Source organism: Trachinotus anak, unplaced genomic scaffold (assembly GCF_046630095.1).
Source record: "Trachinotus anak isolate AG129_WGS33_773 ecotype Australia unplaced genomic scaffold, CSIRO_AGI_Tana_v1 ptg000009l, whole genome shotgun sequence".
Lineage (NCBI taxonomy): Eukaryota > Metazoa > Chordata > Actinopteri > Carangiformes > Carangidae > Trachinotus > Trachinotus anak.
In genome coordinates, this window is record NW_027273860.1 from 2,184,097 (window position 1) to 2,197,028 (window position 12,932).

General features: G+C 45.4%; 1 protein-coding gene across 10 annotated transcripts; it reads right to left on the reverse strand.

Annotated features, from left to right (window-relative positions):
• Window positions 1–65: 65 nt before the first annotated feature.
• On the reverse strand, window positions 66–12,698 carry klhl15 (kelch-like family member 15). Of its 10 annotated transcripts, none has more exons than XM_071484469.1 (10): window positions 12,187–12,698; window positions 11,025–11,112; window positions 9,700–9,808; window positions 8,933–9,071; window positions 7,493–7,681; window positions 7,179–7,403; window positions 6,138–6,299; window positions 5,822–6,031; window positions 5,236–5,426; window positions 3,003–5,112 (listed from the first exon to the last, which is right to left on the reverse strand). In XM_071484469.1, the coding sequence occupies exons 3-10, from the start codon at window positions 9,717–9,719 to the stop codon at window positions 4,350–4,352; spliced, it is 1,899 nt and encodes a 632-aa protein (XP_071340570.1). In that variant the 5' UTR covers window positions 9,720–9,808; window positions 11,025–11,112; window positions 12,187–12,698; the 3' UTR covers window positions 3,003–4,349. The 10 variants fall into 10 exon arrangements, 8 of the variants coding, with proteins under 8 accessions (XP_071340570.1, XP_071340569.1, XP_071340568.1 ...); XM_071484468.1 differs by having other exon boundaries at window positions 12,035–12,698; XM_071484467.1 differs by having other exon boundaries at window positions 12,464–12,515.
• Between the last annotated feature and the right edge of the window lie 234 nt (window positions 12,699–12,932).

A 12,932-nucleotide genomic window follows, 5' to 3' on the forward strand; every position in this document is an offset into this window, starting at 1 on the left:
CCCTTTGACAAATGACAGAAAACAGAATCAAGTCACACAGATATAAAACCAGTCAGAAAATCAGCTGAAAGTTGACCAATATGAACATTTATTTCTGGAAAGAAGTTACAAATCGTTTCCAAAGAGTTTCTACTCAGATTATAAGATATGTTAATCTGATTTTACTTTCTTTTTCAGATACAGTCGTTGTAGCAAGGTATGTTTTTTTTTTTTTAAATCCTCTATTCTGTTTTCCTACTGACAGACTGAAGACTGGTGGACTAAAGGATGCTGCGCTATGACTGAATGTGCCTCAACTCAGACAGTAGTACTTCATCAGGTACATGTTTCTTCTTTAAACAGCGACATGAGAGGAGGAGGAGCAGCGAGAGGATGCGGAGTGACCGATGTGATGTTCATGGTATCAGCTGCAGAGTCGTGTAAGAGGGACGTGGATTTAAAAAGAGGCTCATTTCCCAACCAGACCTGCCTCTGACAGTGTGACCGTGTGTGTTCAACACATGTGAGACTCCTGTGGCTTTTAAAGGTTGGAAGGTGTAAAAAAGAAAAGTGACCAGGGGGAAAAAAAGAGTGGGAAAATGGGAAAATAATACACGAAGAGTGGGAAGAACAATTTAAAAGAAAGAATGTGAAGTGTTTGAACAATAAAAATATCCGGAAGTTTAAAAAAAAGTTGAGAAATTTAGGGGAAAATACAGTCTGAAAGCAAAAATAGCTTATTTTCCTTTTACTTAGTGTTTTATATTTTCATTTTGCTCATGTTTTACCAAGTTTCAATGGCAAAACATTTGTAAAATGACGAGTAGTGCAATGGTTGCATTTTAGAGCTGCAGCGATTAATTCATTTATCGCGTTTCTTTGACAGTAAAACACAGATTTCTGGGTTTCAACAAGACATTTAAGGAAGGATATTTTTACAGAATAAACAGTTAATCAATTCAGGAAATAACTGCGTTTCTTAAAAAAAAATTTTTTTTTGCTTTCAAACATTTTCCCAAATTAGAAAAGAGAGATGCCTTAAGAAGTCCACAGTGACACACACAGCTTCTCACTGCTGAGGAGGCGTTTTACACAACACCAGTGCCACGAAGTGTTGAAGATTTCCCCAAAAAGATGAACCAAGTGGCATCGCAGCAACACCGCGAAGCTGCGGCTCAGGTCTTGAGAGGTTTGTGTGTGGACGACAGGGACATCGATGATACATGAATTAAAAGATAATACCAGAGAATGGAACAGAAATCTGAAGAAACAATGAAAAACCTGTAGAATGCCATCTGGTGAATGATCATTTGCATACAGGAAAAGGTAAAGGTGTTGGACACTGTAATAACTGGACCGTAATTTGAAATAACACCAGCATCCTCCTTTAAAATGCACCTGTTCATGTGTTAAGACCCAACAAAATGCTCAAATACTGCCACCTATGGGCTTTCTGATTTTCTTCCTGGGAATCTGGTCACTTGACACTGGAGGAAAGTCTGTTCTCACAGCACCTGTTCATCAGCCACATGCAGAGCTGCCGAGGTGGAGAGGGACAGACGGCCGAGGGTGAAACAAGTAAAGAAGACAAGGAACACTTAGAAAACAACACGACTCACAATGAAATTCTTCTCATAATAAATAATCCTACCACTGTTACTGCATAGCTCGGTGAAAAGCAATACCTCAGAAAATAAATAACTTAAATACATGGCTGACAGACAGAACTGCATCAGTGTGTGCTCTAGCCCTTTTCACAGTTGGCTCATGATAAAAAAAAAAATAATAAAATTAAAAAAAAAAAAAAAAAAAAAGGAAAAATAAATATCCAGAAAAGACAAGGTCCAAGGCATGGAGCTGCTGGGCTGCAGGATCAAGGTGCTGGACTGCTGGGGTGTGAAAGCTATGACAACAGAAAGTTTGCATCTGCTGAGTAACTCCTCTGAGTGTCTGAAATGAACACACCTGACTGGCGAACACTGGTGGACGGAGACCATCTGAAAACACTGGCTGGTACATTCTCCAGTCATTCACAGTTGTACTGAGCTCAACTTGTCCTGGGGCAGGTAAACAATCGATGGACCTCGTGCTCATGATTCGTTCTTGTCTCGCACGTACGAGCCATCTCAGAGAATCCGTGGACAGACAGTCCGTCTTTCTCCAGAGGCCTAAAGAAGATTTTATGATTTTTATTGGTGTGTTTTGGCACAGAAACTTCAGACATTTCAGCAGCTGTTGGAAAATTCTCTGTTCTGTGCAGGTTTTTGTCTGTATCATCCTCTGCTGTACCTCACAGTGTAACATCGCCTACGTCAGGCCGTAATTTCATTTCATTTCATTTTTTGTCTCACATCTCATGAGACAAGATGTCGTGTCCCCTTGACCGTCTCTCACATCAGATGCGCTTTATATAGATGTTTAATCATTCCCTCTCTCCACTCTTTGTTGACAGCTGCTACTATTAATACTTTGAAGCCGTTTTGTTGCTGAATTGAGCTGAAACAATTAGGCGATAAATGTCAATACAAAAAGTAATAAATAAAATACCAAATGTTCTCCAGTTCCAGCCTCTTAAATATGACGACTTACTGCTTTTATTTAAATTTCATTATAAAATGAACATCTGTCGATCAAACAAAGCAGATGTTTAAAGACAGCACCTCGGGGTCTGGGAAGTTGTGACGAGCACTTTTTTTCTTGACATTTCACAGACTAAAAAAAAAATATTATCCAGATTAATATAATTAATATAATTATAGAAATTTCTGACAGCAGAACCTGAAGCTCTGCAGAGTAAAAGTCTTCTTTTTATGCTTTGGTAACATTTCTGTGAATGAATCTTTCCCACAAACGGAGCAGAACAGGAAGCGGGGCCTCGATTATACTAACGAGCTCCTCGTGAACAGGTCATATTAATCAAGCTGATTTACTGCAAGTTTGTCCAGTGAGGGAAGATCAGCTCGAACGATTGGGCAACCTGTACGAGCAAATGTTCCAGAGGAAAGAGGTTCAGTTTACCTCGGTCCACCTCGACACGTCAGCCAGAGGGTTGATTTCAGACACTGCTAAACGTCTCCAGCGTTACAGGCGTGTTGTAACACTACAGCTGCTTGGAAGGTGTAGCTGGTAAACTGTGCACTTCCACCCAGTGAGAACCAATAAAGTGCAGGGAATGTAGATGAGAGTAAGTAAAGCACTGCCAGGGACTCGACAGACACGGGGCCGCTCTGAGCACGTTACCTCTGCGGCGCACAGGAACCTTTCACTGTCACCGAACGACATCACCACCATCACCGTGTGAAGGATGAGCCCTCGTGTACCGCGGACTCGTGTGATTTGTTTCTCCTCTCAATCATGCGTTCAGCTCTCTCTCATCCACACACACACAAATATTCTCAAACTATGAGACAGAGGAAGGAGAGGGGACAGAGAAAGACACGCTGACGTTATATGGACATGAGCACAGTATAGTGGATATCTGGGAGTAAAGAGCAGAATTAGGACTAAGAAGCTGGAACGCACTGGAAGCGAAACTGGAATTTATCAATTTTTATAATCCGACAGGTTACAGCCGGTGTCAGCCTGAAGCATCAGCAGCATCTGTAACAACGTGGTCACCGTTAATGGTCTCCATTCACTACAGTCCGCTTCCTATATCTGGAGACAGGCTATAATATTGACTACACTACAGTATATAGTGTTACAATTTGTTTATATACCTCATTGTATGCCTTAACTTGCTGTTATATATCTTACAGGGCATTTTGTGATTGGTTGAAATAGTCACGTCTCGGCTTCACTAATCTATTTCTCGACAAGAGCAACTTGATTAAAGATACACAGGATGTTTGTTTGCCTTTAAATATGTTGGCGGCTGCGATGAAAAGACACTAATTCATGTGAGCTTTGTGATACAGGTTTGTTTGACTGGTGAGGTAAAAGAAATGCAGGTTCCCTTTGTAAATGGATGAATCTGACGCTTCCAGTGCGTTTCTGCAGTGAGCCTGACTGGACAGCCTAAATACAGTAGGTGAGTAGTAGAATAGGAAACTGACCACAGTCCAAACATAAACCAGCAGAATGAAACCTTTTTTTCTCCCCACGATTATTTTCCATAATTTTCTGAGAAAGCTAATTCTGAAAATGTTCAGGCTGACTGTGAACGTCTGCCGCTTCCACTGCCCTCAGTAAGAAGAGCGAAGCCGCGGCCCCAGACGTGTTTTCCTTACCTCAGGTAAGTGCTGGTCTCTAGTTTAAAAGCCTGCACATCTTTAGAGTCTCCCACCTGTAAACACCTGCTCCCCCAGCGGGAGACTGCAGTCGTCGGACAGTCCCGTTGCTATAAAAGGAGGCTCGGTGTGGAGCAGACCTCAGCTGCAGCGTCTCACATGCTCTAGCACATACTCTGGGAAATGCAGGCTGCACACCTGCAGACCGTCCAGTTTGCAAGGCATCCTGGGATACTCGTCCTCCTTCCACTTGTTTTCGTCAGGGTCGAAGGTGAGGATGGAGTCACTGTAGTGGCCGTTGTAACACAGGCCGCCCAGCACCATGATCTGCCTGTCCAACACCGCCACCCCGTGGCCGCTGCGCCCAATGGGCATGGAGGCGAGGATGGTCCACTCGTCTGTCTCCGGGTCGTACACCTCGGTGGACGGGCAGCCCTGCGACTCGAAGGACGCCCGCAGGATCACGCACACCCCTCCGAACACGTACAGCTTCCCGTTGTGGGAGATCATCTTGTGGAAGCAACGGGCGTAGTTCATTTTGGATTTGTTCTCCCAGCAGCTGGCGTGAGTCCCGGGCAGCAGGGGGCCGCGCCCGGGGCGTGTCCTGTGTGCATCCGAGCTGCCAGAGCTCCCGCCTCCCCCCCCCCCACCTCCCGCCTCCCGCCCCGGATCAAACACACACACCTGTTTGGAGGTGGAGGAGGAGGTGATGCCACCAGTGATGTACAGTTTACCGTTGAGGACCGTTCCCTCATGGCCGTACTTGTTTACAGGGTACGGGTCCACAAACTCCCAGCGGTCCTCCGTGATGTCATAACGCTCCGTGGAGTAGAAGGTCTCGTCCCGCGTCCGGCCTGCCACGGCGTAGATGAACTTACCGATGACGCCCACGGCGAACTCCGACCTGCAGACAGCAAGCACCATGAGTATGTATCGATGAATGAGCTCCTGCAAAATCACCTCCAAATTCCCATCAAGTGACAAGAAAAGACCAACGGACAGTCCCACAGACACCCCCGGCTCTGACCTGGGCACCGACATGTCCGCCATGCGCAGCCACGAGTTCTGACGAGGGTCGTAGCGGTAGACTTTGGAGGAGGCGTGAAACTCGCCGTCGGGGCCCAGCTCCTCTCCGCCCAACAGGAAGGCAAAGTTGTTGACAATAGCCAGGCAGTCCGGTCGTAGCGGCACCTGAGGTCCCTCCAGCTCCCACCACACCTGGAGGATTACAACAGCTGATATCAGATCAGATTGAATAAACCGAGGGATCAGGGTTGAGCTGTTTTAGGAATACCAACAACTGAATCGTCTGCAGTGAATCCTGATCCCAGTCAAAGTGCTTTAATATTAGTAATAACTGATCATTGCAGCCGTGCTGTCTGTTGTGTGTGCTCGCTTTCACAGGGAGGTCAGAGGTCAGAGCAGCTGTGAGGAAACACCAGAACAGATGTTTATTACAGTTTCCTCCGCACTGCAGCTGACTTCACTCACCACAGACTGACCTGTTCATCCAGCTCAACCACCTGACGGGAGATTTACTGACTTTACTGAATCCAAAACATGACCGCCACCCATCCAAACGTCCCCTCCCGGACAGAAAAACGAGCGGACACCTTTGGGCGCTGGAGCAGCAGGATCTTGCTGTTGACCATACTGTGACCGATCATTCCCCTGAAGACGGCGGTCTGCGGGCGGACGGAGCGGATGCGGTTGGAGTGCGTCTCCACCAGAGGTTGCTGGTTGACATCGTGGAAGTAGCTGAGCGCCTGGTCCACCTCCTGCCTCAGCTGTCTGGAGTAACGGTAGAACTCCGATGTCTTCACCTGAGGACAGAGGACAGACACCAGCGGCAGCTCAGGACACAGTCAGGAAGAGGAACTGAGCCTGCGACACACAATGAAACCCTCAGCCGCCTGCATCGGCACCCACCTTCTCAAAGATGTTGGCAGGCGTCATGAGGCAGAAGCGGATGGACTGAACGATGGTGTCCGTGTGCCTCCAGCGCCGCCGGTCGTGCCGCAGCCACGCCTGAACAGCTTCGTACAGCTCGATCTCTGGGAAGCGACTCAGAGCGTCGCTGTTCAGGTACGCCTGGTTCAGACACAAAGACAGAGACTTCACCACCGGCTGACTGGGGAATGACTGGTTTTAAGCAGCTTATATATGTCACTACTACCTGTGCACATGTGGACAGGTGTTAAACTTTATACACATTAGAAAAGACAGAGAGGGACAAAACTCCAGCTGAGACTAAAGCATCAGCTGATATTAGCAGATATCCTGGTGTCAGTGTGCATGCTGGCTGATGAGTAAGAAACTGCAGCACAGAACTGTGTAATAATAATAATAATATAATAATAATAATAGTAATAATAACTGGCAGAGCTGGTTTGAGGGACTTTAGTGTCATCATTATAATTTGTCTGATTGATTTTACACTTTCCCACTTTTTATCTTGGCCACAATTCCATAACAACAACAACCACAATAATAATAATAATAATAATAATAATAATAATGTTATAGAAATAATGGTGAAAATAATGAAATAGAAAAATAGTATATATTCACATATATACACACACAACAGAAAGTATCGTGATCATAATCAATAACACTATAATAATAATAATATATAATAATAATAATAATCATGAAGATAATTATTATATTTATGTAGTAAGGGTGGTGGAGGGGCCCATCCTGACCACCCAGCACCACAATTGGGGACCAATGCAACAGACTACCAGGGCGGCCCGGTGGGGGCCATCCCTCCATCTCTTATTATCTCGCTTTGGACAACCCCCAGACCACTTGGGAGGGGGTCACTGTTCTTAAAAAGCCGATCTGTTGGATACGTGTGTGTGTGGAGACAGATGATACCACAGTGTAAATCTGATCTGCTTCTCTTCTCTCAAACAATAGAAACGTCTGTAAAGTGTTTGTATGTACAGTTCAGCTTTTCTGCACCTGCAGTCTCTCGAGGCTGAGGTAGGACAGGAAGTCGGGTCGGCTCATGAGGGGGACAAAGTTGTCAAGCAGGAAGTTGTCGAGCTGCTCCTGGACGCCCTCCACGCCCACGCTGAAGTCCTCCAGGAGGCGCATGACCTCGGCGCAGTTCTCCAGGCAGATCTTGGCCAGCAGGAAGGAGCAGCAGAACTCCACCGCCTCCGTCAGCTGGACGTACATGGCCGCCTGCCGCGACAGGAGGACGGAGCAGAAGGAGTGAGTCTGAGAGGGGGCGTTGTGATGGGAGAGAAACACAAGCACAAACACGGAGCTACCTGCAGGATTTCTTGGACAGTGGGCATGCTGAGCTCCAGCGAGCCGTAGTACATGAAGCGCAGGATGTGGCCGAACCCAGCAGCTGTCAGCCCCTTCATGTGGATCTTGTCCTGGTCCCTCTCCCTCATGTCTGCCGTGAACATGACCCGGAAGTAGTCGCTCTGGGTGGCCAGGAGCGCCTTGTGGGCCTGCAGGAGGATGGACACACATTAGGACAGGGCAGCTGAGGCCTCACGTTTTCTAGTTTGTTGCACGAAATCTGTTACAAGACGATTTTTAAAAATATAAATTCACCAGATGGTAGAAAATATTTTTACGTCAGACAGAAAAACAAACACCATGTGACCTCTCTCTGTAGGAATAAGATTTAAACATGTCGCAGGACTCGTCACTGCCTTCATCAGGGTGGTGTCTGTTTCTCTGCATTTCACTGCACATATCAACTTTTCTATTTACAAAATATCTTTACTTGAAAAAATTTGCAAGAAAAATATCTATCACCATAAATACAGAATATAACATCATGATCAACCTTTCACAATATTCTCAAGTGAGTCAGTTCTGTTTTCTTTCAACCTAATTATTCAGACCCGTCTTTCAAAACTGTATTTAATTCTCCTCCGTCACTTCCTTCCCATAACCTGAACTGAGTTCAAAATCCATGTGTTTGAATTCCCAACAGTTCTCAAAGAAATCCTGTTAAAGCAGAACAAATATAATCCAGTCGACGCTGCAGAAACTGTCTCAAGTCTAATTCATCCACTTTCCCTGCCAGACACTTTTTTCTCTAAGATTTCCTTCCCTGCCATGTTTTTTTATTTTCAACAACTTTATGAAAAGATCTGTGAGTGAAACCCAGGAGATATCTGTGCAGGACGGTGATTAACAATATTCACAATATAAAAACACCACATATTAAAGGTCCCATATTTTACACTTTGTTGATCTCCATCAGAAGATATATTTATGGTTTAAGAACCAAAAACCATCTCAGTGCAGTCTTACATCTCCTCTCTCAGGCTTCTCTCTGGAGCTCTAGTAACAACAGGTCAGTCAGCCAATCAGAGGAGAGGATCTGAGCCTCTCCTCTGATTGGCTGACTGTTTTCTGAGTGATCTAATAAAAATATTGCAGATTTCAGGTAAACACCAAATCCTGCAAGGTTGGATGGGGGGGCGGGGCTTGGGGTGTGACTGAAGGCAGTGACTGCTTTGTTGTGACATCACAAAGTTCCAGAAGTCCTGACGGCTGGTTTTAACGCTCAGTCTCTGAATACAGGCTGTGTGCATTTCTCTGTGGACTGAGGCTTTGATACTTTCACAGTATTAATATAGAACCTAGACGTGCTTTATAATCACAAACACATGGACATCTACCTTTAGACTGTGTGGAGCTTTAATGCAACATGCATTTTAGTGTGTGCAGCTTTATTTGTGTACCTGGAAGTGGTGCTCCTCTATCAACAGTGTGACGTCCAGCAGCAGACGCTCCTCGTACAGCGCCCGGAAGCCCGACGACACACTCCCATCGTGTACCTGGGACAGGTACACCTCCACATCCGCCCCCGACATAACACACCTGAAGGCATGAAGGAGAGGAAGGGGAGGAACACAGGCTGAGGTGTTACGATTGATCCACGAGGTCAAAATACTGAACTTGGCTACAGCTGTCTAGTGCAGGGATGAACTAGAATTAACAGCTTCTCAAAAATGAATTCAGCAAATACAAAGGTGTGAGTTTCTCCGAGGAAAAGATTATGTTTCTTTGAGGGCAGTCTGGGACTGGAAGGGCATTCAAGAGGACGTTCAGCAATAAAAGCTCAGCACTTCAGCTGCTGCATCCTAACAAGCCGTTACTCTTTCACCGCCAAACGTACTGTGTGTGGTTCTTTGCTGACACGCTGGGGAGATACCCCACTCCACTGCAACACAGTCAGGTTAGTGGCAAATAAAGAGAAAGAGAAGAAATCCTTTCAAAAAAAGCATCCAGCAAGTCATCAATCCAGTCTCTTCAGCATGAAATACACAACCGTACATGCATGCACAAACCAGAGAGAGGAGAAGGTGAAAACATGAACACACACTCAAAATGTTTTTACACACAGGAAAAGACGACAAACACAAACCCACATCCTCTGCACACCTACACAAACCCAGTCATTCATCAAAAATGCAAAAGTAAACAAACATACACACAGCACACTCACCTCTGATTGGCCACGGGCATGTCAGAGGGGGTTGTCCGAGCCAATCAGAGGACAGTGCCCCTTGTGTCCAGTGGATGCTAACAAAGTTCCTTTTCTGAGCGTCAATCACCTGGACGACAAAGCCAACACAACCGCCACATTAAAGCATGAACGTCTGCAATTTTTTTTTAAAAAGCCAAACAAGGACGTCTGCGCATGTTAAACTTCTTCCATCATGGCCAAAAGTATGTGAACACCTTAACATGACACATAAATGACTGTAAAACATCTCATGTCCACACACTTTTGGCCATTGTTTATGTCAGAGCAGAATAAGCAGTTTGTTCACTTCTCATGTATTTGTTAAACATGTGGCAACAAAACAATTGCAGGGAAATTCACAATGGTTCCTGTCCCAAAATGAAAATCAATATCATGACATTTATGTTAGTTGAGTTTAGAGCTGAAGGATTGTTCCAGTTTATTACAACCTGAGTACTGGTGCTGGTGCCGTTTTGTCCATCATTTCTATCAGTAATAATAACAGTAATAAAACAATTACTGATTGATTATTTTGTTTATAAAATGCCAAAAGATTATGAAGTTGTCTTCTCTGACCGTCTGACTGCTCATGTTTTTTGGTGTTTTTTTGTTTTTTTGACCTTTTGCACTTTTAGTGATTTCTTTTTACACCCTGGTTTCCTACAGATCAACTATTACTTTGACATACAGACTGTTACTATAACTGAAAGAAATGATTAACTATCTAAATAAGTTTCAAGTTGTAATAAACCGGAGTCACCCTTTAAATCAGCAACCAAGTGAAACAAACACAAAACTACTTCCAACTGATTTTGACCATACATAAAATGGGATATGAGGCCTTTAGATGTAGGACATACAGTAAATGTCAAAACCTTTCTGGGCAGAGAAGTGGGTCCAGCCGGAAATGTAGCTTCTATAGTGTAATAAAATACACACAAAAAATCATTACAATTCCAATCTTTTATTAAAAGTGAGTTTTTAAATTGTAAGAGTTTCAACTATAGTGAAAATAAAAATGTGATGCTGTATTGACTGTGATCCCTGTGCACAAAGGTGATGCTCAGCAACATAACATTAGCCATGTAGGTGCTAGAGATTCAGTTTCCCAGCAGTGCAGTGGCTGTGCTCCAACCTTTAACCACTCGTCTACCCTGTAACATCCCACAGTACAAAGGGTTTAAATGAAGCAAACCGTGTGAGAGAGAGGCGATGGATGAGGATTAAGAAGGATGATGAATTAAAGATGAAGCTCTGCTGGAGTTTAGGTCTAACGTGCAGTGCTTCAGGGTGGCAAATCGTACCTTTTGGAGCCCGGGCGAACAATCACAGGCTTTGACGGCTGAGCACTAAGGGGCCGCTCGCATTTCCTGTGTTTATGCTTCCCTGGTTCTAACAGAGGAGACAAGAAAAAGACCCATAAGACAGTGCAGGACGAGCAGACAGCACAACACCAACAACATCACAGTACGCCGCAGAAAGCTTCAGACTATTTCAAAACACGGTGCACAACTGCAACTATCAGCTGTAAAACTCACAGCCACAACAATCTTTGGGGTCAGATTTTGTTCATACACATGTCCAATAATCCGAGACTGGAGAAAGTGAAAGTTTTCTTATTCCTCAGCAGAACTTTTACTGGCAACACATAAAGGATGCAACTATTTCCCACTGTTATTTTTAGGGTTGCAACTACTATTTTATTATGGATTAATTTTTCCATTTAAACCGATAAATCACTTGATGTTATTAAACAGTGACAAATGCCCATTATAATGTCAAACTGCTCATTTTGTCCGACCACTGACTTAAAGCACTTTACTGTCACACAACAAACCCTCTCATCCTTTACCTGTTGATCACTCATCAACATAATTATTGATAAATTTGCTGTTGATCTTAACTAAGTGGTTAATTCACTGACTGTATAAGCTCTGGATATTTTATTTGATCGACAGCCGTGTAACACAAACACGATGAAAGACAGAAAAGCACCAATCTGTGCGGCTCATTTTTCACTGTTGACTATGCACAAGTTACTAAAACTACAAATGATTACTTCTCACTTGACTGATCATTCAGTCGCCTAATAATTACAGCAACACCCCCACAGTGCTTCCAGGTGTGAAAGGAAATTGTGGAGGTCAAGTTGCAAAGCATCATAAAAAACAACCTTGAACCTCCAGTTTTGGAGCCTGGGTGAACACAGGGCATGTTTTACAGGTGACAGCCTCTGACCTGGTGGGCAAGGAAAACAACAGGTTGACAGTCTGCACTTCTGCAGCTGAGCTCATCTACAGAACATCTAACTCACAGAAGGACCAGAGTTCAAGCGCCTCGGTGTGTTTTGAGCCACAGTCAGAGAGGAGAAGGTGTTGGGAGGCAGAGCAGTGCTCCAGACGAAGGAGCCACTGTTCACTACACCTGTCCACAGCCGCAGGTACCGCTTCTCCACGGAGCCCGTACCTGCTCACACTCATGTCCCAAAACAAAGGCTAGCGCTCCACATAACGGTCCACATTCAGCTCCGGTGTCCGGACACGGAGGCGGCTACACGGGCTGTTAGCTGCCGTTAACCACGTTGGAGGAAACGTCAGTGAACGGCTGATGTTTTGTTTTTTCCTGAAGCTAAAGCTAGCGACCCCCCTGGCCGAACCGACCGTCACGGTGCTGTGGTGACAGGAGCTCCGGGGATCGACCCGGGGAGCAGCGTTAGCTTAGCTGCTGGATCCAGCCGTCTCACCTCGGCGGTGCGAATCCCCACAACCCCTCTTCGACCAGGCAGCTCTGGCTCCTTCGGACATGAAGTTGCGGGTTCGATTCCGGGATCAGGAAAGCGGACGGCAGCGGTGCACTGCCATGTTATTATCATCCACCCGCCTGACGGAGAGACCCCCCCACTCGGCTCTGATTTAAACGGGTAACAAACCACAGCAGTACACAGGCTTTGCGGACGCCATTTTCTGCGCCGGCGTCATTTCCCTTCTGGGCGGAACTGAAGGGCGTTGTGCGGTGCAGCAAAGATCGTATTCTGAGGAGATGTCTCACTCTCCTCCGTGTTACAGCCTCACAGCTCCCGCAAAGGTGCTGCCACAACATTTATACTGCGCTGCAGTTCAACCATGGGAGGATTACTGAATGGGCCAACCGGGCACTGGGGTCAGGGGTCAGGGGTCAGGGGGCCCTGCCACAAATAGATGTTCATCAACAAA

Bases quoted from the DNA above. Each gene is read 5' to 3' on its own strand.
- klhl15 (XM_071484466.1), bottom strand. From the start codon at position 12,524: ATGTCCGAAGGAGCCAGAGCTGCCTGGTCGAAGAGGGGTTGTGGGGAT. The intron at 11,113-12,463 runs GTGAGACGGCTG...CTCCTCTGTTAG, and splicing joins TGGGGATTCGCACCGCCGAG to AACCAGGGAAGCATAAACAC. The intron at 9,072-11,024 runs GTACGATTTGCC...TCATGCCTTCAG, and splicing joins GTTCGCCCGGGCTCCAAAAG to GTGTGTTATGTCGGGGGCGG.